At 37.9% G+C, this 27,013-nt stretch overlaps 1 protein-coding gene across 1 annotated transcript in view; it reads left to right on the plus strand.

Moving 5' to 3' along the window:
• The window catches only part of LOC107736842 (collagen alpha-1(XIX) chain-like), a 196,366-nt gene that overhangs the window by 119,400 nt on the left and 49,953 nt on the right, over positions 1-27,013 (plus strand). Inside the window, exons 17-26 of the mRNA XM_016548200.1 lie at positions 7,621-7,683; positions 7,799-7,843; positions 8,051-8,083; positions 16,875-16,910; positions 17,393-17,428; positions 17,792-17,827; positions 18,447-18,491; positions 19,015-19,068; positions 23,605-23,658; positions 24,932-25,021. Coding sequence (XP_016403686.1) covers positions 7,621-7,683; positions 7,799-7,843; positions 8,051-8,083; positions 16,875-16,910; positions 17,393-17,428; positions 17,792-17,827; positions 18,447-18,491; positions 19,015-19,068; positions 23,605-23,658; positions 24,932-25,021 — 492 coding nt within the window. The remainder of the gene's footprint in view (positions 1-7,620; positions 7,684-7,798; positions 7,844-8,050; positions 8,084-16,874; positions 16,911-17,392; positions 17,429-17,791; positions 17,828-18,446; positions 18,492-19,014; positions 19,069-23,604; positions 23,659-24,931; positions 25,022-27,013) is intronic.

Consider the following 27,013-nt stretch of genomic DNA (forward strand, 5'->3'; position numbering starts at 1 on the left):
GGTTTTTACTGTAGCATTTTTACAGTCTTTTACCGTTAAATTCACGGTCATTTTTTACAGTGTACTACTTATACTCTTGCATCAGTCAAGATATAAAGGTACTGCCTCAGTGACAGTTTTTTTTTTTTTTTCTGAGAATGTACATGTGAAGAATGAAAGTAATGGTGGATTTGATTTTTAGCATGACCTGACTGCCAAAAAATAAAATAAAATAAAAAAATCTATGAAAATGAACAAAATAACTATTTCCAAAATGGTTAAAAATAGATGAGGTCATGGCAACAATGTAGCATGCTATATTTATTGTGTAATAATGTAATGGTTTAATTTACTATTTTTAAAGAATAGTAAGTAAACGGTGTATACTGCACTAAGTAGTAAGCTAGCATCCCATTCTGAACATAGACATAGATATCGGAGTATATCTTGTGAGGTCAGTGTTTAGACTGAAGGCTGAAGGCTGTTTAGACACATGTGCTGTCTGTCTGTCAGTAAGGTGAGATGAAGCATTTGTTCAGTACTGTCCTCCTGAGAACAGAGAGGGAAGGACACGCTCGCATCCTACAGATTGGCTTCCCTCAGTCAAACGCTAGCAGTCTGCTCAGCATGTTAAACAGCCACACACACACACACACATCCTGCATCACTCCTCAGACTCGAGCCTGACAGATGGTAATTATGAACAGTGCTTTTGCAAAAGGTCTGCAATCATTTTCATGAAGCCCAGGGGTGTCATATCTCACCAGGGGCAATGGCAGTGTATGAATATAAATTTACAGTATATAAATATATGTATATTAAATAGAGCAAGAGTGAATGTTTACATGCAGCTCCTTAACTTGTCAGTTCACACTCACGGCTGACCCACACAGTCAGGTCTCAGGGCAAACCGAGTGCCTGTCTGACCTTTAACCTTCTTCTCATAAGTTAACCATATAAGTTAACCTGTTTGCTTACTGTTTGACTTCTGGTCACCTGGTTTTTCTGGTCAATTAATGCCAAAGCAATGACACACTGCAAAAAATTATGTAATTATGTTGTTTTTTAACCTGTGTTCAATTTCTTTCTTTCTTTATTATTATAGAATTTTTTTGTTAGATTTATGCGTGAATAAAAATAAATGTATTTGGTAATGAGATAAGAAAAAAATATTAAAGTCTTAATCTTATGCAGTCTTAAGTAAATTGTTTTTGTTTTGTAGATATTTATTAAAAATATTTAGTTTTATTTTTTACTTTTGCTGTGCTGTTCCATACCCAGTGTTATGGATCTGTTTTTCTCATGCTCATGAGTTTATATCACACCAGAATTGTGCCTGGATACCTTCATTAATGAAAAAAATGTTTTATAACCTACATTTTTCTTTTCCAGTCAATTTGATACAACCTGTTTCAAGTCCCTCAGTTTGACAAGTACAGTAATTAAAGCGAGTTAATTTTATCATTCAGATGGTGTGATGTCTAAACAACACTAGATTATTTTTGAGTTGTTCTGCTGTTCGTGGCCAGTTTAGATCAAAATAATTTTTCTTAATTTCCTCTAAGTGAAGGTAATTACTGTTTTAATTTAGTCAAATGGACAAAAAGTAACCAGGAGCAATGTTTATCTGATCCCAGACAAACCCACCTGACATCTAACTCGGGGCAAATGATTCAGGCTTGGGTGTAATTAAATTAATGTTCCGGGTTAAAAGCAGGTTAAGGGCTATCAACGGCATTTTTGACACACTGTTGACTGCCACAGAAACAAATTTCATCTGATCCGCCCGTTTCGTAAAAACAAAGAAAATGTGCATTTACAGCCATGCAGTTACAATGGGAGTCTATGGGGCAAGTCATTTCAGAGAGTTTCAAAGCAGAAGTAGAAAGCTCATATTTTAAGGAAGTTTATTCTTCTATTTTAAAAAAAAGTTATTGAGAAAACAGCGGCACATTTCTGCTTTTAAACCCTCCGAAATGCCTTATAGTCTATAGAATTTCATTTTAACTGGAAACTGGCTGGAGTCAAAACTATTTTCTTGTTTTTAAACCTGGAGCATTAAAAAGAGAAAACCCTAATAGTTTATCAAGACATCTGAGCTTTAATTTTGGAAGGCCTTGAAGCTGTGTATGTGTTCAAGTACAGGACATGCCATGATTCAACTGTGCTAAGGCCCGGAGAGACAAAAGGACAAGGACAAACAATGTAGGCTGATTTATTGTAGATAAATATAGAATTTCGAGAATTTTTCTGTAGTTTATGACGTAAAATGAGTCACAGTTGTATTAACTAGTTTTGTACCATCGATCAGTTTAAGTGTAGTGTCTTAGCAACAAATGACAGACAGCATGCCTGCATGGCATGCATTAGCCAATTAGAAAACTTTGACACATGTCATTTTGAATAGTTGGGTGAATGGGGTTTTATAGAGATGCGTAGTCAATACATTAGCAATATTTCTATACAGTAAGGCATGCTGTGATCCTGAGACACTCAATTAAATTAAGTTTTAAGTATGAAGATACACACAAACCAAACCATTATGTGGAGAGAAGTTTATTTTAACCATGAGCTGTATTCAGAGATAAAAGGTTCCTCATCGTCTGAGTGGGGCTCGGACCCTTTGGCTTTGCATTTAAAGTCAGTCTGTATCATACAGTATCAGGGCCGTCTGTCAATGTTTGACCTTCTTGTGGTCCTTTCATAGAACAAAATGCCTCAGGGTCTTTGGTATTTTTGCGCTGCCCATTAGGAATGCAAACACATTAAGAGAGCCAATCAGAAAGGCTGCTCACTTGTTTTAAAACTACTGCTGAAACACTTGTTTGTTGGTTAAATTATTTGCACACCCCAGAGACCCTTTGCATCACACTAGACTTTAAGCATGTGAATTTTTTATTAAAACTAACTATTATTTGTAAATGTTATTACTTATTTTAAAAAATGCTCAAATTTTTTTTTTTTTTTCATTTTCTTTTAAAGAATCTTAGGAATGTTTCTTTCATTGTTTTGTTTAGCTTTTATAGATTTTGTTGTTTTACTCATGTTGCAGAACCACTTTCAATCTTACAAAATTGTAATACTTAACATTTTAAAACCATTTTAAAATGTGAAACTTTAAAAATGTCAGTGTTTATTTAGTAAAAAGACTATACATTTTAGACAAATTAAAATGATAGTTTTGGTGTGTTTTTCACCATGACCATGATTTTGGCTGCAAATATATATTTAATTCTTGAGGGGTTTTGGGAACTTGTCAGCTGGTCGGATTTGTCTGTACAGTTTAAGTGCACTTGAGTCAGTAAAAATGTTAATTTTTGGCAAAAGATTGATATTAATTTTACATAAATTATAACTGTCAGTTTTGGCATCATTTCCACCATGGACAAAAATGTTCAAGTGTTTAAAAACTAATTTAAAAAATTCCAGCATGTAATGTTTGTCAAACAAAAGTTGTGATAGAAATAACATTTGTTGGATTAAAGAAAATGGTTCTGAAAAAATATATATATAAACATAATTCTTCTCTCACACATGTACACTGTTGGAAAATGTTGAAAAACTTAAAAAGTGTGTTTTAAGGGACTTCATTTTTGTGTTTTTGTTTTAGAGGAGTTTATAAGTCAACAGGGCCAAAGGTTCCCACAGTTGAAAAGCAGCTGTGTTTACATGAGCATGAATGGAAATGATAATGGCTCTGCTGGAAAACACAGCACAAACAAGGGGTTTCGGGCACTCACCAGCTGGTTTTAGAGTGGTCAGGCTGCAAGACCAACTAAACCATCTAAAACAGCTGTTTTGACAGGCTGCAAGTGCAACAAACCACCTTAGGCTGGTTCAAGTTGCTTTTCTCAGCAGGAGAGCCCAAAGTAAGAAGAGCAATTGTGCGGTCGAGCTCTTAGTAGAGCTATTCAGACTCCGTCCATTCTGTGTGGCTTTTCTTACTGATCACGAGTGAGCGTCTATCATCAGCTGGCCGTAAAAGACACTCTCTTCCCTCAGCGAGAACATTTCCTATAAATCTTCACGCAGGGATTCAGGATTACACAGGGGTTTGGCGGAGGAGCTGATGCTTGACAAAGAGGACCAGAGGGAGAGGCTTTTTGCTTCGCTGCACCTTTGAGCTCAGACAGAAGGAGAGTGTGTATGCAGTGTTCCAATTTGCTCTTGTGAGAGCAGTGTGTATGTGTGTGTGTGTCATCTCACACAAGCATTGGTCTGTGCCTGGACTCTGAGAACAGTGAGAGGGCTGTGTAGCATCTGCATGCGTTTGTCCTGACAGCGCAAAGAGAGCGCTTTGACATACTCGCGCTACAAGAGTTCAGAGCTGAGTAATTGCTGCTCTTTGTTAGAGAGTTGTTTATGGTCAATACACATAGTGTAGTTAACATACTTTTGACCTTAGTGTCCTGCTGCGGGTAAAAAGTCAGAATGCAGGGATACCTACATCATAACCACTTACTTGTATAATAGGTCACTTTGTTTGGCTGAGGACACTTTTATTTAAGTGTGGGGTGTCCCAAATGACATTAAAAACATACAGTTGGTATAAATAATCCAAAGAAAGTGTTAAATTCTATAATTTGTCAGCATTTTTAATCACCATTTAATCAACCTCCATTGGTCACCCCCAAGTTTTTCACTCTTTCGATTCACTAGTTCATTTTAAATGACCCTGTGGAGTGGCAAATCAATTTTTAAAAGTACAAATGTTTAATGAAATATTAATATGAGGTTATGAATATTGCATGTGCAATACTTTTTTTGCAAACTTTTATAGCTCATAACCATTAGCATTGTTTCCTTCACATTCATTCATTCATTAATTCATTCATTTAAATTAGTTTAAAATGCTTTTTTTTTTCAAATATTTATTTTAAAATGTTTTTAATCTTAAATGATAGTTAGTTAGTTAGTTAGTTAAGATGGTCCTGGATGTCTTTGTTTAGATCCCAGCTCATATTAACTGTGCCAGAAAAATTACTTAAAAATAACTGTGAACATTTTATTATTTGTTCTACTAATTATATTTTTAAGACAATAAAATCCAAAGATATAACACTTTTTATTATTTATTTGAATTCAACACCAAAATGATTAATTAAATTAAGCTCTTATGTGCAATTCCACACTGGGGACATACTGTAATTTCAATATTTCTTTCAAAATTGCATCATGAAATTCAAACATATTCAGAAAGTCGGTCATAAAAAATACACATGATTTTTTATTACGAAATTCCAAAATATTTGTATTATTTTCATGAAGCACAGTGAAAACATATGTCAACTTCTCAAATATAACTTGAAGCTTTTGATGTTTTTTTATTTTTTTTTTACGGATTGGATTGCTGTTGTGCAGAGTGTCCAAGATGCTGGATAGCAATCTGATCACTCAGGAGGTGGTTTGGAAGGTGGCAATTACAGAGAGGAACAGAGACTGTGAGCTTTGGCATTAGACCAAACACACTGCCGTCTTTTGTGTGCACTTTGTTGTGCTTGTAAACAATATTATGGAAAATAAAAAAAAACTGTGCATCTTGGGGGAAATGTCTTTTCCAGGTTGAGTAGACAAATTGTATTACCTTTCCACAGAGTTCCTCTCAGGAATTGTAATGTACATACAGCGTTCAGTCAAGTCTGACACCACTAAATTCACCACAGGGATGGATTGTGATGGTCCCTTCTCTCCTCAACACTTCCTCCAACTCTCTCTATCTCTCAATGATGTTTGTTTTGAAAGAAAATAGAGCATTCAATTCTAAATCCTTCATATCTTTGCATCATTTAACTATGAATTCTGTGTGTTGGAGTATCTGAAACTACAAATGGATTCCAGACTCAATATATAGACGGTAAATGCTCAGTGTCCCGCCTGCCAGTATAAAAGATGCTCAGTTTGCATTGTCTTGAGAGAGGACAGCGTCTCAAAATGGATGTGAGTGAGTGAGGCAGGAATTTATCTTCAGTGACAAAGTGCCATCTATTGGCCGATAAATTCCTGTCCTATCTGTGTGACATGTTGTACTATGGCAACTTACAGAACATTGATTTCATGTTTAGTGACTGTTTTTAAGTGTCACGCCATCATGCGTGATGTATGCAAACATGGGCACATTTGTGTAATGGAAGTTAGATTAAATAAGGGTTCAGAGACCAGTTTGAAATTTAACATTTAAATATTGTAGTTCACTGTGCCACATCACATCAACACCGCCAAAGAAAAATAAGTGTGATATGTGCAGTGCTGGATGCTAGACTCCCAGCATGCATAGCCGCATGAATGAATCATGCTTATTACAGCTTCATTGCTTTTTCAGTGTTTGAAACGGTGTTGTCGTGTGTGATCTTTCCATAGACTTATGTAATAACATGATGTGAATTTGAGTGTCACTGTCATTGCAGTTTAGTCGTTGCTATAAATTGTGATTTCCTGGCATGAAAAAGGTCAGGGAAATAAGTAATAGTCAGGGAAGTGTCTGTGTTGAATGTTAATATTTTGACGATAATGAACAAACATTGAAAAAAATTAAATAAATAAATAATAAAAATCATATACAGGTACATCAGTATCTAGTAATTATAAATGCTTGGAAAGGTCAAGTCAAGAAGGTTGAGAACTTGTATTAAATGCAAAAAATAAATAAATACATATTTAAAAAGAGAGAGAGAGTGTGTGTGTGTGTGTGTGTGTGTATACACATACACACACTGTAGATACATACTAATGTTTAATACTTATTTTAATAGCAGGAACACATTGGTAAAAAGTGACACTGAAGACTTTTACATTGTTACAAAAGTTATTTTAAATAAATGTGACCCTGGACATAAGAATGAATGAAGAATATATGATTTATACATCATCTGAAAGCCGAATAAATAAGCTTTCCATTTATGTATGGTTTGTTATGATAGGACAATATTTGGCCGAGATACAACTATTTTAAAATCTGGAAGCTGAGGGTGCAAAAAAAAGTCGCCTTTAAAGTTGTCCAAATGAAGTTCTTAGCAATGCATATTACTAATCAAAAATTAAGTTTTGATATATTTACGGTAGGAAATTTACAAAATATCTTCATGGAACATGATCTTTACTTATTAATATCCTAATGATTTTTAGCATAAAAAAATCGATAATTTTAACCCATACAATGTTTTTTTGGCTATTGCTACAAATATACCCCAGCGACTTAAGACTGGTTTTGTGGTCCAGGGTCACAAATGTTTTTTTTTTTTAAACACAAAACCAGAATAGGAGTGTAAGAGAATAAGGAGTAATGGCAGGAGTAATGGAAAATTCAGCTTTGCCATTACACGTATATTAAAATAGACAGTTATTTTCAATCGTAATATTTTTTCACATTTTTACTGCTTTTTTTTTGATCACATAATTGCAGCCTTGGTGAGCATAAGAGACTTCTTTCAAAAATGTAACCACTAATAAAATAATTATAAACAATAATAAAATAAAAATGACAATAACATAAAATAGCAATAAAATAAATACATTTTAAAATGAATCTCTTGTGCCAGTGGTTGCCTGCTTTGCCCCTGTCACAGGTTATTCACCCCTACACAATATTATCTGTGTGTTCATATGCTGTATGCATAGGTGTGATTATTTGTCGTTGTTTTTCAGGGGATGAAGGGTGACCCAGGTGTTGCAGGAAAGGATGGACTGAAGGGCGATAAAGGGGATCCTGTATGTAACATCTCAGAGCTCTGTTTGAAAATCCCATCACAGACACAGCCATCAGATTTTTGTGTGCTTATTTACCTCATGATACATTCGTCTCTTCTAACATCTCACTTCACAGGGTTTGCCTGGCCTGGAGGGAGCCAGTGGAATAAAGGGGCAAAAGGTGGGTAATGCATGTTTTATTTGTTAGTTCTGTGCATTTGTGCTGGGAGGAGATGGGTCTGTTCACTTGTTTACCAGTTCTGTCTAATAAATCATAGTCTTGTGTAGAAAACCTTTTGACTATAACTGAGGTTCAGACTCAGTCAATTCTGTGGTTTATTTGATTCCCTTTTCTTTTCTCTGTGTTTGTGTTTCTTAATTCCTTTAGGGTGAGGAAGGCCCCAGAGGACCATCGGGCCCTGTGAGTACTATACTGGTTCAGTCAGAGGTTCTGACGCATACAGATATATCACATAGTAACACACATGAGGCACTACATATTACAGAGCGTCCATTTAAAGGGGTCATATGATGTTGCTAAAAATAACATTATTTTCACTAACACTTGTTTAATTGAAAAATTTAAATCGCATCATATGACCCCTTTAAACAGGAAACTTGCAGGTCTTTGATAGACACATCGATCTTCATGCCATGAACGACTCCACAGAGATGATTCAAGTCTAATAAATGAGTCTTTCTGTTTTCAGTGTTAAAGAAATCTAATTTGCTAAAAAAATCATTATAATATGCTGATTTGGTGCTTAAGAATCATTTCTATGGAAGACTGTTTCCGCCACTGAATAAAAAATAAAAAAGGCAATAGCGACTTTTTATCTCACAATCCTGACTTTTTTTCTCAAAATTTCGTGATACAAACTCGCAATTCTGACTTTTTTTCTCAGAATTTCATGATACAAACTCGCAATTGCAAGTTAAAAAGTCATAATTGTGAGATATAAACTCGCAATTCTGAGAAATAAAGACAATTGTGTGATATAAACTTGCAATTGCGAGACAAAAAGTCGCAATTCTGAGAAATAAACTCACAGTTCTGACTTTTTTTCTCAGAATTGCAAGTTTATATCTCGCAATTCTGACTTTATAACACACAATTGCGAGTTTATATCTCGCAATTCTGGCTTTATAGCTCGCAATTGCGAGTTTATATCTTAAAAAAAGTCAGAATTGTGTGATAAAAAGTAGAGCCCGACCGATATATCGTTTAACCAATGGATTTTTTTTTTCAGGATTCTTTGATGAATAGAAAGTTCAAAGTAACAGCATTTGTTTAAAAATGGAAATAGCAACATTTATATATGTTAAATTTGTAACATTATAAATGAGTTTACTGTAATTTTTTTGTCAATCTTTGCTGAATAAAAAAATATGTTATTCTAAATTTAATTTAACGTCAGTGTAGTCTTCAAAAGACATGATTGAGGGGAGAATTGAGGGGGAAATGAGAACAAAATTTCTTGTTTGTTCTGCATTTTATGTTTGTCAAAGTTGAAGTTACAGTAACTACCACCACCAACATCTTCCATCATATTGAGAGTGTAGAGTGTACTGCATCAGTGCAGCACTGTTCATCAGCTTCATCTCTGCTGACTGGTCACTAATAAGAAAACCTTTGAGAGCTCAGAAGCCAAAAACTTTTTGGTTGCACTTAGCACAAAATTTGCAGGTTTGGAACCGCATTGCCTGTGTCAATTAAATCAAAAAGGGGGAGACGAAAGGTGCGATTTGACAGCAGGGCACAAAATCAACTGATGCTGCCTGCTGTGTGAATCTCTAGCTAAATAGGAGAAGCGAGATGACTGTAGCCCTTTTAAACCAATTTACAATGATTCATGAAGCCTGGAACACCAAAGAATCTGATTGTTTGTTTTTTTTGCCTGTTCTGAAACTGCTAATTATGATGATGGGTGACACAAATATAAACTAGCTTTTAAGAGTTTGATTATTCTCTCATGGTTTCCTCTTTAGTTTGTAATTTGATTGTAGCCGGCTCTGAATGGAGCATGATGTTTAGAGCTAGCTCTGTTTTAATTAAGAATGTATAATTAATGTTTTTTTTCTGTCCAAAGAAAAAAAATTATTTGAACAACTGTAACCTAAATCCCATTTCAAGATTTTAATTACATTCTAGCTTCTATAATGGTAATTAGTTGTTTTTCTGAGCTCAGACCAGAGCACGTCGATGTATGGTTGTACTCAACTGATTTCAATGCTTTGTTTATAAAAAAATATATATATATACAGGTGCATCTCAATAAATTAGAATGTCGTGGAAAAGTTCATTTATTTCAGTAATTCAACTCAAATTGTGAAACTCGTGTATTAAATAAATTCAGTGCACACAGACTGAAGTAGTTTAAGTCTCTGGTTCTTTTAATTGTGATGATTTTGGCTCACATTTAACAAAAACCCACCAACTCACTATCTCAACAAATTAGAATACTCCATAAGACCAATAAAAAAAAATTTTTTAGTGAATTGTTGGCCTTCTGGAAAGTATGTTCATTTACTGTACATGTACTCAATAACTTGGTAGGGTCTCCTTCTGCTTTAATTACTGCCTCAATTCGGCGTAGCATGGAGGTGATCAGTTTGTGGCACTACTGAGGTGGTATGGAAGCCCAGGTTTCTTTGACAGTGGCCTTCAGCTCATCTACATTTTTTGGTCTCTTGTTTCTCATTTTCCACTTGACAATACCCCATAGATTCTCTATGGGGTTCAGGTCTGGTGAGTTTGCTGGCCAGTCAAGCACACCAACACCATGGTCATTTAACCAACTTTTGGTGCTTTTGGCAGTGTGAGCAGGTGCCAAATCCTGCTGGAAAATGAAATCAGCATCTTCAAAAAGCTGGTCAGCAGAAGGAAGCATGAAGTGCTCCAAAATTTATTGGTAAACGGGTGCAGTGACGTTGGTTTTCAAAAAACACAATGGACCAACACCAGCAGATGACATTGCACCCCAAATCATCACAGACTGTGGAAACTTAACACTGGACTTCAAGCAACTTGGGCTATGAGCTTCTCCACCCTTCCTCCAGACTCTAGGACCTTGGTTTCCAAATGAAATACAAAACTTGCTCTCATCTGAAAAGAGGACTTTGGACCACTGGGCAACAGTCCAGTTCTTCTTCTCCTTAGCCCAGGTAAGACGCCTCTGACGTTGTCTGTGGTTCAGGAGTAGCTTAACAAGAGGAATACGACAACTGTAGCCAAATTCCTTGACACGTCTGTGTGTGGTGGCTCTTGATGCCTTGACCCCAGCCTCAGTCCATTCCTTGTGAAGTTCACTCAAATTCTTGAATCGATTTTGCTTGACAATCCTCATAAGGCTGCAGTTCTCTCGGTTGGTTGTGCATCTTTTTCCTTCCACTCAACTTTCTGTTAACATGCTTGGATACAGCACTCTGTGAACAGCCAGCTTCTTTGACAATGAATGTTTGTGGCTTACCCTCCTTGTGAAGGGTGTCAATGATTGTCTTCTGGACAACTGTCAGATCAGCAGTCTTCCCCATGATTGTGTAGCCTAGTGAACCAAACTGAGAGACCATTTTGAAGGCTCAGGAAACCTTTGCAGGTGTTTTGAGTTGATTAGCTGATTGGCATGTCACCATATTCTAATTAGTTGAGATAGTGAATTGGTGGGTTTTTGTTAAATGTGAACCAAAATCATCACAATTAAAAGAACCAAAGACTTAAACTACTTCAATCTGTGTGCATTGAATTTATTTAATACACGAGTTTCACAATTTGAGTTGAATTACTGAAATAAATATATATATATATATATATATATACAGGTGCATCTCAATAAATTAGAATGTCATGGAAAAGTTCATTTATTTCAGTAATTCAACTCAAATTGTGAAACTCGTGTATTAAATAAATTCAATGCACACAGACTGAAGTAGTTTAAGTCTTTGGTTCTTTTAATTGTGATGATTTTGGCTCACATTTAACAAAAACCCACCAATTCACTATCTCAACAAATTAGAATATGGCGACATGCCAATCAGCTAATCAACTCAAAACACCTGCAAAGGTTTCCTGAGCCCTCAAAATGGTCTCTCAGTTTGGTTCACTACTGAGACTGCTGATCTGACAGTTGTCCAGAAGACAATCATTGACACCCTCCGTCACGTCACAGCTGATCTTCCAGAATCTCGTCACATATCAGCTGATCTTCCAGAGTCATGTCACGTCTCAGCTGTTCATCCAGCGTCTTGTCACGTCCTATCTGTTGCACCCAGATTATCAAGGTCAGTCCTTCGGTATCCCAGTCTGGTATCCAGTGTGAGGGATGCACCGCTGGTGTCTGCACGCGCAGCTGGTATCCCCAAACCCACTCACTCTAGCCCTCCTGTTCCTGAACTGATTCCCCTGTCTGAAGCGCTTCCCTTGATGGGGATCGTTTTATGGTGTGTTTGGGCTGCATACACCACCACAGAACCTCCCGAGGTGGAGGCGCTCGCTTCAGCTCCTTGCGTGGTGGTGGCGCCCAGCGATGTACTCTCAGCCTGTCATGTTGTGGTCGAAGAGACCATTACTGACTTCTCCCTGTTTCCTGATGTTACAACTGCAGAACCTCCAGAGGTTTCAGTGGTACCCATCTATGAACTCTCTGTCTGTCCTGTTCCGGCCAAGGAGGCCACCTATGAACTCTCTGCCGGTCATGTTTTGTTGTTATAGTAGTACTTTATAGTTATAGGTAATTTATAGTTAAAGTACTGTAATTTATTTGTTCAAGCTGTATCGTAGCTTAATATACTTGCACCTCTGCATGTTTATTTTTATATACTTGATAATTAAATGTTTTGGAAGTATTTCATGGCTTATGCTATTTTATATCAACAATAAAACAATGGATCAACAAAGATATGGATTGTGGACTGATTTATTTATATAGATTTACTGCTTTATTTATGAATAACTACATACCAATGCAGAAAAATCATCAAAAAACATGATGAATTGGGTTAGGCTAGAATAACATTAGCAGAACGTTAGAATAAAGTTATGTTTTATATACCTCAATATATATTAAGATGTAAGGAGTACTCTTTCTTTTCTCATGTCCATAAATCATATTCAAGAATAGATTATTTCTTTATAGACTCTAAATTATTACCTGACATTTCTGCATCTAAATACCACAACTGATCTCTGATCATTCCGCTGTTACGGTATCTTTTGACTTTGGTTGAGCAAAGCCAAGTTATGATTGGAGATTTAATACTTACCCCCTTTCAGATGTGAAATTTTGCCAGCATATTTCAGATTCTTTGACAGAGTTTATTGAGATCAATGATAAAGGTGATGTTTCTGACTCTGTGTTATGGGAAACTTTTAAAGTAGTAATGAGGGGACATATCATTTCCTATGAGTCAGCAGCAAAGAAACTTAGACAAAAACGCTTAGTGGAGATAGATGCCCGTCTTACCCAACTGGGAAAATTATATAGGGATACCGCAGACTTGTGTGTCTTAAATTATATTATGTCATTTAAATATGAATACAATACGATTACTTTGGATCAGGTGAATAAGACGTTGCTAAAAATTAAATAAAGACATTTCGAGATTGGGGATAAACCAGATAAACTATTAGCTCAGCAGTTAAGGGGTCCGTATGCTAGCAGATCAATTCATCATATTGCTGATAAGGATGGTAAAATTGTGACTTTTTATTATTAAAAAATTAAAAGGACATTAATAATCGCTTTATGGAATTCTATGCAGATTTGTACAAATCCAAGACATCTGTATCTTCGGAAGCTATTGTAGTATTTCTTCATTCGCTTTCCCTTCCAAAATTAAGTGAGGCTGACCAGAAATGTTGAATGCTAACATTACTATTCAAGAGATTACTATTCAAGAGATACTGGATGCGTTTAATGCCTTCCCCAACGGGAAGGCTCCTGGCCCTGATGGCTTTTGTATCGAATTTTATAAGCAATATGCTGGTAAAATTGCACCCCTTATGTTGTGGATGTTCAATCATTCCTTTTGTAAGCAGAAATTTCCTCCTTCTCTCTACTTTGCCAATATTTCTTTACTTCTTAAGAAAGGCAAGGATGAGACTAATGTGTCCTCTTTTCATCCAATTGCTCTTCTTAATACTGATTTAAAAGTGTTCCCCAAAATTTTGGCAACTAGATTAAACCAATGCATTTTAACTATTATTCACCCCGACCAGGTCGGCTTTGTCCCTAATAGATTCTCCTTTTTCAATGTCAGACGTTTTCTAAATATAATCTATTCCAAACAAAAATCTCACTCTAAATTGGTAATTATTGCATTCGATGCAGAAAAAGCTTTTGATCAAGTGGAATGGAATTACAGGTGCATCTCAATAAATTAGAATGTCGTGGAAAAGTTTATTTATTTCAGTAATTCAACTCAAATTGTGAAACTCGTGTATTAAATAAATTCAATGCACACAGATTGAAGTAGTTTAAGTCTTTGGTTCTTTTAATTGTGGTGATTTTGGCTCACATTTAACAAAACCCCACCAATTCACTATCTCAACAAATTAGAATATGGTGACATGCCAATCAGCTAATCAACTCAAAACACCTGCAACGGTTTCCTGAGCCTTCAAAATGGTCTCTCAGTTTGGTTCACTAGGCTACACAATCATGGGGAAGACTGCTGATCTGACAGTTGTCCAGAAGACAATCATTGACACCCTTCACAAGGAGGGTAAGCCACAAACATTCATTGCCAAAGAAGCTGGCTGTTCACAGAGTGCTGTATCCAAGCATGTTAACAGAAAGTTGAGTGGAAGGAAAAAGTGTGGAAGAAAAAGATGCACAACCAACTGAGAGAACCGCAGCCTTATGAGGATTGTCAAGCAAAATCGATTCAAGAATTTGAGTGAACTTCACAAGGAATGGACTGAGGCTGGGGTCAAGGCATCAAGAGCCACCACACACAGACGTGTCAAGGAATTTGGCTACAGTTGTCGTATTCCTCTTGTTAAGCCACTCCTGAACCACAGACAACGTCAGAGGCGTCTTACCTGGGCTAAGGAGAAGAAGAACTGGACTGTTGCCCAGTGGTCCAAAGTCCTTTTTTCAGATGAGAGCAAGTTTTGTATTTCATTTGGAAACCAAGGTCTTAGAGTCTGGAGGAAGGGTGGAGAAGCTCATAGCCCACGTTGCTTGAAGTCCAGTGTTAAGTTTCCAGAGTCTGTGATGATTTGGGGTGCAATGTCATCTGCTGGTGTTGGTCCATTGTGTTTTTTTGAAAACCAACGTCACTGCACCCGTTTACCAATAAATTTTGGAGCACTTCATGCTTCCTTCTGCTGACCAGCTTTTTGAAGATGCTGATTTCATTTTCCAGCAGGATTTGGCACCTGCCCACACTGCCAAAAGCATCAAAAGTTGGTTAAATGACCATGGTGTTTGGTGTGCTTGACTGGCCAGCAAACTCACCAGACCTTAACCCCATAGAGAATCTATGGGGTATTGTCAAGAGGAAAATGAGAAACAAGAGACCAAAATATGCAGATGAGCTGAAGGCCACTGTCAAAGAAACCTGGGCTTCCATACCACCTCAGCAGTGCCACAAACTGATCACCTCCATGCCACGCTGAATTGAGGCAGTAATTAAAGCAAAATGAGCCCCTACCAAGTATTGAGTACATGTTCAGTAAATGAACATACTTTCCAGAAGGCCAACATTTCACTAAAAATGTTTTTTTTATTGGTTTTATTTTATTGGTTTTTGTTAAATGTGAGCCAAAATCATCACAATTAAAAGAACCAAAGACTTAAACTACTTCAGTCTGTGTGCATTGAATTTATTTAATACACGAGTTTCACAATTTGAGTTGAATTACTGAAATAAATGAACTTTTCCACGACATTCTAATTTATTGAGATGCACCTGTATATTTTTGCTTTTGATTGTACAGCACCCAATTTTTTCTTTCTTTCTTTTTTTATATTTAGCAGAGATGCATTAAATGTATTAAAAGTGGCAAGAATCCTGAAACAAAATATCTTGGTTTCCACAAAGATATTAAACAGCACAACTGTTTTCAACATTGATAATGATAAGAAATGTTTCATGAGTACAAAATCAGCATATTAGAAGGATTCCTGAATAATCATGTGACACTGAAGTCTGGAATAATGACTCTGAAAATTCAGCTTTGCCATCACAGGAATAAATTACATTTTAAAATATATTAAAATAAAAATAGTTATTTTAAATTGAATAATACATATTATAATATATAGTTTTCTGCATTTAATAAAACATAGTATAAATATTTAGTATATTTAATATTTAAAAATAAACTAAATCAATTTACCCAATATTGTGCAATATATTATTGTGTTTAAAGTATTGTGTCATTAGCAACATTCTAACACTAAACTAAATGTCCAATGTTTCAGTCACTTGTGAGGTTCCATTTCACCTAGGATGATGTATTAATCGGCAACTCCCTATGTTTTGAAACAGAGCTCATATATTTTACATGCATTTATTCAGCACAATGAATAAATGTACAAAACAGGAAAAAATTCTACAATTCATTCTCTAGACCAACTTTGTCTTGAAGTTACATCAGGCCTCCTGTTGTTTCATCTTTATTCATGGACTTCTGTTTTACAGCACATGAAATGCAGTAGATGAATCCACGGATACATCAACAAAACAATCTGTCTTTCACCACAGACTCAAAGCCGTCAGAATGATTGACAGGCTATTAAACCTGCTGGTAGTTAATGGGTAAATGGAAAGCTGTAAAGCAGATTCAGAATCCACCTCTATGTGGCAGACCGTGATGCCCTGAAGAGGCACTTTTGGGCCTATATTTGCAGGCCTCTTGTTGCAGTAAAAGGCTCTCGCTATTTTAAATGTCATAAACCCTGGATTAATGTTAATCTCTCGCATAGAGGCTGTCCAGTCAGTTAAGAATGAGACAGGAAGCTTCTGTTTCATGCTTCTGTGGAGATGTTGAGGTTATCACTGAAGTGAAAACTAAGAGCGGAGCATGAGAAAGCATTAAATCATAACTGATAAGCTCTTTCTAATGATAATTCCATAAGAGCATGCAGGTCCTGGGTTCATTCTGACACAGGTTCCCTGCAATTGCAGTCAATGCTGTCTCTCATGGTAGTTTTCTGTAACAGTATAAATTAATGTCAATATTAAATAGTCTTTTTTTCTTTATTAAGGTGATGACAGCACATGGACTTAGACTTTCTGGAACTGTAAGTTTAGATACCATTTGAAATACTGATGCATCTGAGACCATTAGTGAAAAAAGTTTCATTTTTGTTTGTTTTCTAATATTTTAAATTGAATTTAAAATTACAATTATATTTTAGCTTAACACTGTTTATTTTTATTTTATTTTTGCAAATGCAAATCCATGATTCCAAATTATCAGACAGAAAATAGTTATTCATTTATTCAGTATTTATTCATTTACATCATAACATTGCTTTTGTTATTATTATGATTATTAGTATTAAATCACTTTTCATTAAACTTTTCATTGAATCCTAGATTTGCATTTGCAATGTACTTGGAAATGATTTTCAGTCAGATGAGCTGTTTAAATAACATACTATACAGTACATAGTAAACTGACTCCCGCTGTATGTTTTTTTTTTTTATGTAATCATGCATTTCCTCCATGAATAATCTCGATCCATTATTTTGTTTGTTTCCTCTTTCTATAATCCATGAGGGGGAAGGAGGTCAGAAAGGAGAGAAAGGAGACCAGGTTAGTAGCCACACGTTAGCATTGTTTGTCATGCATCCACAACAGATTGTAAGATCATTAAAATGTTGAACTTATGCCGAGCGGTTTTTAAAAGTCTGTTTTGGCAGCCTTGTCTTGAAATAAAAAGGAAAATATGAAAGCTGTGCTGAATCAATACAATGGACAGTCAATCAAAATGCTCAGTCCGGCTCTCTCTTTAATCTGTCAGATGTTTTTAGAGACACAAAGGTTTTAAAAGGAAACATTTTGAAAGCATGGGCACATAAAAATATATTTTTCGACCTTGGTCTCTTGTTTTACTGTAGGTCCTCTTGAAAATGTGATTTCATGCATTGCAATCAGCATTTTCTCTTCTTTCCCCAGGGTGAAAAAGGTTCTGAGGGCTCAAAAGGTCTACAGGTAAGTAAAGTGCACAAAATGTTGTGCACATTTTGGAGTAATGCACATCAGAACAACAGATTGTACAGCGATCAGCATGTTTCAGTATCAATGTTGAAAGGCTATTTCCTTTAAAAAAAAAAAAAAAAAAAAAGTGACCTGTCTCTATTTTGGTCATTCCAAGAAAATGGTGATATATACAATTAACAGGTTACTAAACATTGTCACATCATTTTATAGATTTAACTGTATTTAGTGTGTAATGCAAAAGTGTGTGTGTGTGTGTGTGTGTGTGTGTGTGTGTATATCTTTTATATTTATTTAAATTAAAATATCCCTCAATGCCCTAATTTCTTTTTCTATAATAATAATAATAAATATAATATAATATTTTAATGTAATATATTGAATAATTATAGTTATAAAATATATTTATTTATTTTTATAGCCATGTTACTTTGGACATGAAGTGGGTTAAATTGTATAGTTAGCACTAACCTTTTCAGATCAAATGATGCAAATTTATTCTGAAATGTTCTGGTAAATGGCACCATTTTCTGAGAAAGATCATTTTCTGTCTTTCTTCTCTTTTTCTTAATGTTTTTTCTGTCTTTCTTTCTTTTATTTAACTCTGATAAAGGGCAATACTGGATTGCCTGGACTGACAGGGGCACCAGGACTTGAGGTATGAAATTCCTGTCTCCATAAACCCTCCATTCTGACATCTTATGATTTGACCAAGATAGAAAGAACATTAAAGTCTTTCTACTTTGGTGTGATGGAATTATTGCTGACCTTGTCAACGTGGTTGACCAGCAGAATAGCAGCTCTGTCGTGATCTCTCTGATTTACTGACCAGTGCCAAACGCTTTCTTACGGGTGGCTTATTGCAATCAGTTCTTGCTGGGTTGAATGGGTTGTGGCATGTTACCAAGGTCACAAAAAGCATCTGATTGCGGCCTTCATTTTTAGTTAAGGGCACAGATAGGGACCTCTCAGAATAGCAAGCAGTTAAAATGCTACACAGCTGGTCCAAAATCAGTACCTGAAGCAAGAGTTTTCAAAGCATGTTTTCATTTGCTCTCTCTATCTCAGAGTTAGGCACAAACTGATTTCACATTTTTCACACAATTTAGCTAATGACGTAGTTTGAATAAGGTCATGCTGCTTATATGAAAAGATCTCAACATGCATTTGTGCTCTTACAGGGAAAGCAGGGTCCAACTGGTCCCATTGGCCTTCGTGGTCTTCCAGGAGACCCGGTAAGTTTCTCAACTCGTCCCACACTGCTTGGGTAAATTTGTAACTGATCAAAAGTACATTTTTGCCAGGCAAACAAGAAAATGCATGATACAATACTGTAAATGAGGCAACTTGAGACATATTTAGGTACCAGAATATCATACACTCTTAAAGGAGTGGCCTACAAATGAAAATGATGTAGATGAGTTTGTTTCTTCATCGGAACTGGTGTAGAATCCATTTCTTGTCTCTTCATTGGAACAGATTGGAGAAAGCATTACATCACTTGCTCACCAAAGGATTCTCTGCAGGGAATGGGTGCCGTCAGAATGAGAGTACAAACAGCTTGATCCTTTTTATTTTAGCTTTTTGTCCGTTATTTAAACTCTCATTCTGACGGCACCCATTCACTACAGAGTATCCATTGATGAGCAAGTGATGTATAATGCTAAATTTCTCCAAATCTGTTCTGAAGAAGAAACAAGAAAGAAACAAACTCATCTACATATTGCATGGCCTGAGGGTGAGTACATTTTCAGCAAACTTTTGTTTTTGGGTGAGCTATTCCTTTATGAATAAAGGTTCCAAAAAGGAGTTTCCCTTTCATGGGAACTTCGAACTGCGTCCTCTAGGGGTCGCTATGGGGAACGCCTCGTCGTGACCCGTGTCTGAAGCATACATTGAAAAAACACCAACTCGTTGGCCGGCGACAGCCATGACGTCACTACCGGTGCGACTATAGTATAAATAGGCGCCGGGAGCACACATCATTCACTTCTTCGTCTGAAGCTTGCGTCCGCAGCATGGCAAGAAACCTAGAGGACGCAGTGTCTCGTTCCCTACTCAGGGAACCATGGTTACATAAGTAACCTGAGACGTTCCCTTTCATGGGAACTTCGAACTGCGTCCTCTAGGGGTCGCTATGGGGAACGCCTCGTCGTGACCCGTGTCTGAAGCATACATTGAAAAAACACCAACTCGTTGGCCGGCGACAGCCATGACGTCACTACCGGTGCGACTATAGTATAAATAGGCGCCGGGAGCACACATCATTCACTTCTTCGTCTGAAGCTTGCGTCCGCAGCATGGCAAGAAACCTAGAGGACGCAGTGTCTCGTTCCCTACTCAGGGAACCATGGTTACATAAGTAACCTGAGACGTTCCCTTTCATGGGAACTTCGAACTGCGTCCTCTAGGGGTCGCTATGGGGAACGCCTCGTCGTGACCCGTGTCTGAAGCATACATTGAAAAAACACCAACTCGTTGGCCGGCGACAGCCATGACGTCACTACCGGTGCGACTATAGTATAAATAGGCGCCGGGAGCACACATCATTCACTTCTTCGTCTGAAGCTTGCGTCCGCAGCATGGCAAGAAACCTAGAGGACGCAGTGTCTCGTTCCCTACTCAGGGAACCATGGTTACATAAGTAACCTGAGACGTTCCCTTTCATGGGAACTTCGAACTGCGTCCTCTAGGGGTCGCTATGGGGAACGCCTCGTCGTGACCCGTGTCTGAAGCATACATTGAAAAAACACCAACTCGTTGGCCGGCGACAGCCATGACGTCACTACCGGTGCGACTATAGTATAAATAGGCGCCGGGAGCACACATCATTCACTTCTTCGTCTGAAGCTTGCGTCCGCAGCATGGCAAGAAACCTAGAGGACGCAGTGTCTCGTTCCCTACTCAGGGAACCATGGTTACATAAGTAACCTGAGACGTTCCCTTTCATGGGAACTTCGAACTGCGTCCTCTAGGGGTCGCTATGGGGAACGCCTCGTCGTGACCCGTGTCTGAAGCATACATTGAAAAAACACCAACTCGTTGGCCGGCGACAGCCATGACGTCACTACCGGTGCGACTATAGTATAAATAGGCGCCGGGAGCACACATCATTCACTTCTTCGTCTGAAGCTTGCGTCCGCAGCATGGCAAGAAACCTAGAGGACGCAGTGTCTCGTTCCCTACTCAGGGAACCATGGTTACATAAGTAACCTGAGACGTTCCCTTTCATGGGAACTTCGAACTGCGTCCTCTAGGGGTCGCTATGGGGAACGCCTCGTCGTGACCCGTGTCTGAAGCATACATTGAAAAAACACCAACTCGTTGGCCGGCGACAGCCATGACGTCACTACCGGTGCGACTATAGTATAAATAGGCGCCGGGAGCACACATCATTCACTTCTTCGTCTGAAGCTTGCGTCCGCAGCATGGCAAGAAACCTAGAGGACGCAGTGTCTCGTTCCCTACTCAGGGAACCATGGTTACATAAGTAACCTGAGACGTTCCCTTTCATGGGAACTTCGAACTGCGTCCTCTAGGGGTCGCTATGGGGAACGCCTCGTCGTGACCCGTGTCTGAAGCATACATTGAAAAAACACCAACTCGTTGGCCGGCGACAGCCATGACGTCACTACCGGTGCGACTATAGTATAAATAGGCGCCGGGAGCACACATCATTCACTTCTTCGTCTGAAGCTTGCGTCCGCAGCATGGCAAGAAACCTAGAGGACGCAGTGTCTCGTTCCCTACTCAGGGAACCATGGTTACATAAGTAACCTGAGACGTTCCCTTTCATGGGAACTTCGAACTGCGTCCTCTAGGGGTCGCTATGGGGAACGCCTCGTCGTGACCCGTGTCTGAAGCATACATTGAAAAAACACCAACTCGTTGGCCGGCGACAGCCATGACGTCACTACCGGTGCGACTATAGTATAAATAGGCGCCGGGAGCACACATCATTCACTTCTTCGTCTGAAGCTTGCGTCCGCAGCATGGCAAGAAACCTAGAGGACGCAGTGTCTCGTTCCCTACTCAGGGAACCATGGTTACATAAGTAACCTGAGACGTTCCCTTTCATGGGAACTTCGAACTGCGTCCTCTAGGGGTCGCTATGGGGAACGCCTCGTCGTGACCCGTGTCTGAAGCATACATTGAAAAAACACCAACTCGTTGGCCGGCGACAGCCATGACGTCACTACCGGTGCGACTATAGTATAAATAGGCGCCGGGAGCACACATCATTCACTTCTTCGTCTGAAGCTTGCGTCCGCAGCATGGCAAGAAACCTAGAGGACGCAGTGTCTCGTTCCCTACTCAGGGAACCATGGTTACATAAGTAACCTGAGACGTTCCCTTTCATGGGAACTTCGAACTGCGTCCTCTAGGGGTCGCTATGGGGAACGCCTCGTCGTGACCCGTGTCTGAAGCATACATTGAAAAAACACCAACTCGTTGGCCGGCGACAGCCATGACGTCACTACCGGTGCGACTATAGTATAAATAGGCGCCGGGAGCACACATCATTCACTTCTTCGTCTGAAGCTTGCGTCCGCAGCATGGCAAGAAACCTAGAGGACGCAGTGTCTCGTTCCCTACTCAGGGAACCATGGTTACATAAGTAACCTGAGACGTTCCCTTTCATGGGAACTTCGAACTGCGTCCTCTAGGGGTCGCTATGGGGAACGCCTCGTCGTGACCCGTGTCTGAAGCATACATTGAAAAAACACCAACTCGTTGGCCGGCGACAGCCATGACGTCACTACCGGTGCGACTATAGTATAAATAGGCGCCGGGAGCACACATCATTCACTTCTTCGTCTGAAGCTTGCGTCCGCAGCATGGCAAGAAACCTAGAGGACGCAGTGTCTCGTTCCCTACTCAGGGAACCATGGTTACATAAGTAACCTGAGACGTTCCCTTTCATGGGAACTTCGAACTGCGTCCTCTAGGGGTCGCTATGGGGAACGCCTCGTCGTGACCCGTGTCTGAAGCATACATTGAAAAAACACCAACTCGTTGGCCGGCGACAGCCATGACGTCACTACCGGTGCGACTATAGTATAAATAGGCGCCGGGAGCACACATCATTCACTTCTTCGTCTGAAGCTTGCGTCCGCAGCATGGCAAGAAACCTAGAGGACGCAGTGTCTCGTTCCCTACTCAGGGAACCATGGTTACATAAGTAACCTGAGACGTTTTGCAGTAATGCCATATAAGTACAGTTTTGGGTTCCTTAGTTTTTTCCTTAGTTTGAAAAACATTTTGATATCCTAAAGAACACCATGAAGAGCCTGTTGTGCAATTGAAAGATTCTTCACAGTACCATAGAGTTTTGCATGGGCTAACACCACATGAAAATGTAAAAATCTAGATTTGTTTTAATCACACATTCCCCATCCTTTTAGTTTTTCCCACTCACTCACTCACTCACACTCATAAACAGAAAAAAGACAATGCACGTATAAATAACAGAGGTGAGAAAAACGAGGATGCAGAGCTGTAAATTGTTGCACAGACAATCAGTAATCAATCGGTAATCTGAAAATTAATTTGCAGGGACGGGTACATCTGAGTTCTCTACGTGTGGGATGAAACAGCATCAGCATCACAATCTGTTCTCGGCACCTGCTTCTGCTAACGAGCATCTGCCTTTATTCCAAAAAGATGGGAGCACAGGGATGGGGGATGTTAGGGATCAAATCAAAAATGAAAAAGGGGGAACAGCTAAAGCTGACAGGCATGTGTCTTATCTCTCCTTTTTTTTTTTCCAGGGCTCTCCCGGTCAGCCAGGACTGCCTGGAAAAGATGGAATGAAAGGAGAAAAGGTACACAAGAGCACTCTGTGACTGGGGCTGCATGTTTCTAATATGATGTTTTCCTTGTTTCTGCATATGTTGAAGCACTAGATCATGTTCAGAAGAATTTGTTCACATTAGACTTCACTGAGCTGTGCATCAAGCAGATAAAAAGCTGTATGCTGAAATAGTTTCAGAGTTAAGATCGATAGTAGGGTCACTTGAGGAATCTCAAAGAATTACTTCTTTGTGATTGTTATTTATTGGGGTCCTTTGGAAGGCAAAATGTGACATGTCTGTAGAGATACTGGAAAGTATAATTAATCTGGAAATCTAGTCTAAAGCACACTACTACCTCTGATCTGAAACTAGGCCTACAGCAAAATTGATCTTTAGATGATTTATAGAACTACCGAATGGCTGGATGCTTTGAAGATTTATTTCCAAAATTCTCCCCATCGAGTAACAACCTTAATATTAATAAACATTAAAATAATATGAGTGATTAAGTAAAATAGCCTTTTTCAATAAAACTAATATGCGTCAGTGTTATTTTATAATTATTTTGAATATTTTGAATTGACTTTTAATATTTTAATATTTTAGTTTTAGTATTTTGGCCATTTATTTATTTTTTTATATTTATATTTATTATTTTTTTATTTCAGTATTAGTTTTAATAACTTCAACTTACAATTTCAGGTATTAAAACGTATTAAAAAATAATTTTTTTAATCTAATGTTTATATTATGTTTTAATTGCCAAAAACATTTGAATGTTATATTATTTTTTTTGTCTTATTTTTATTTAATTTTTACTATGTACTGTATATATTCCAATTACTAATGTTGGTCTTATTTTTCAGTAGGCTAAGACATTGCATCATGGTAGGAAGGGGCCTTAAGTACATTTAATTTTCCTCTAGTAATAATTCGAATTTGCAAATATTTTGTTAGATGACTAATTTAAAGTTATTGTGAGAAAGTCGACTGGCAAAAATGCATTCAAAATATTCACAGATCGCTCAATCACTACAGCGTCTTTAATAAAGCGAGCATGTTCAGCATAGCGTATGTTTAGAGTGCTTTTTTAGTCTCTCATCTCACCACTGAAGCTGCATGATGCGATTTCTAGGTTGGTGGCATTTGCCCCAGATGTCTGTGATATTTACGTGCAGCTCTTATTTTATGTGTGTGTGAAGGCAGGCATGTGTGTGCATTTTTGCGGTGCTCCTAAACCTGTCAAATGACAAACCTGAGGTGACAGCAACTCTAAATGCCAGCTGTCGGTGTATGTTTGCAGGCTGATGCAGGTGGAGCGCCAGGACCGATAGGCCCCCCGGGCCTCAAGGGTGAACCTGGTGAGCCTTGCTCTGTCGGACTTTGCAATGGGGTAGGTACACAACACCATTCCTGTCTTTCTATTTCACTTCACCTCCATGTTCCCCACTCAATATCTTCTCTTTCGGCACCCCTTATAGACACAAACAGAATATCACTCAACACTTATCCAACATCCCACCGCCTTGATGACATCTCAGATTTAAGAGGCACACTGACAATGATGTTATGCACCTGTAAATCTGCAACACATTGCCGCACACGCATTCTTCCTCTACCAGCAGCCGGGGTTATCGATCAACAGCTCCTTGTTTTCAGCTTTTACAATGAAATACTGTTCATGCTAATTCACCGCGTTGGTCAAAAATCTTGAAAAACGCCTTTTCTGTGCCGTCCTTACAGTGCACCTGTCAGCTGTCCAAGCCATGAGAGAGAAAAATCACCTATGAGATCTGTAAAATACCTCCGATGTTTCTCTTAGAAATCAGTGAGAATATATGGAAGGAAGTTGAGACTTTTGATTCAGTCTCCTGCTTCTTGGTTTTCTCAGGAAAAAGGAAAAAGCTACTGATCTCACAGTCTCATCTAGGGTTTCAGAAAAGATCTAAACAATGTCTCAGACTGTGGCCAAGATACCAGCCTGCAATCTGTTAGAAATCTCAATTTAAACTCAAACAATTCTTGCCCAGTTATTTCAAAACTACTGTCTGGTCTGGTCTGGTCTAATTAAAGTTATATCTGAGTGAAATAGCTTCTTGAATGAGAAAGAATGTAGTAGCAGACAGATGACAGCTCATTGATTTCAGCTTTGACAATGAAATACTGCTCATGCTAATACACTGCTTTGGTAAAACTACCTTTAAATACACCTTTGCTGTGCCATCCTAACGGTACACCTGTTACATTTTTAGTTTGTAATGTAATAGTATAAACTATTTAAAGACCGCATGAAATAGAAGTTGTGATCATCTTTTCTTTTCTGTTGTGATATATTTCTGAGTAAAGTGGCTTCTTAAACAAGAAAAAACTGCAGAGCAGGACATGATTTTGTAGGACATGATTTTGTCCATCAGGAGTGGATTGGATCATTGAATAGTCGTTTGCTATTGCATTTTATTTCATGCTGACTTTAAGCAGCTTTCATGCTAGTTAGGTGCCAGCTGAGCTCTGACCTAAGAAATGTTGTTTTGTTTGTGAGGGAAGGAGAGAACCTGCACATTAACGGTAAAGGTGGTGAGTCATCCAGCATGAAGCATATAGACAGATGGGTGGTGGGCAGACTGAGCACTTGTTGATCAGCTGAATGATTTGCTGGACGGAAATCAATCCGAGCAGCTGAGTCCTTAACCAAGAAACGACTAAAAACACATCTGTTCCACCTTTATTTGACCCTCTAACTCTAACACTTTCTATTCTATTTTAATTCTACTTTATCTATATATATATTTTTTTTTAAACAACAAAAAACAAACAAAGACTAGCTTTCTGTTTTTTCTATTCTATCTACTTGTTTTTCTTTGTGTGTGTGTATAATATATATATATATATATATATATGTGTGTATATACACCTTGCTACGTGTACTGCATTAGGCTAACCGAGACTTGTCATTTGCACTTAAATATTGTTGCTCTTTTGTTAGTTTTGACTGCTTTTATTGTCCTCATTTGTAAGTCGCTTTGGATAAAAGCGTCTGCTAAATGACTAAATGTAAATGTAAATGTAAATCAGTATAGCATGAAGTCATCAGCCACCTTTATCTCCTCTGTTTTAGTGGAAAAGAGAAAGAGAGGGAAATTTATATGAGTGAAGTGAACGAATGAAATCAAAACTAACACAATTGTATGACGCTCTTTATAATAATAATAATAATAATGTAGTAATTTAAATTGAAGAAAAAAACTTTAAACTTGATTTGATCATGAAAAGTATGTTAAATGCCTTATTATTATTATTATTATTATTCAATACTTAATTTTACAATAAAAAAATGTAAGGCGAGACTTTATATAAAAATAATAATAATAATAATCAAGCGTAGCGT

Source organism: Sinocyclocheilus rhinocerous, unplaced genomic scaffold, assembly GCF_001515625.1.
Source record: "Sinocyclocheilus rhinocerous isolate Xijiao unplaced genomic scaffold, SAMN03320098_v1.1 scaffold1214, whole genome shotgun sequence".
Lineage (NCBI taxonomy): Eukaryota > Metazoa > Chordata > Actinopteri > Cypriniformes > Cyprinidae > Sinocyclocheilus > Sinocyclocheilus rhinocerous.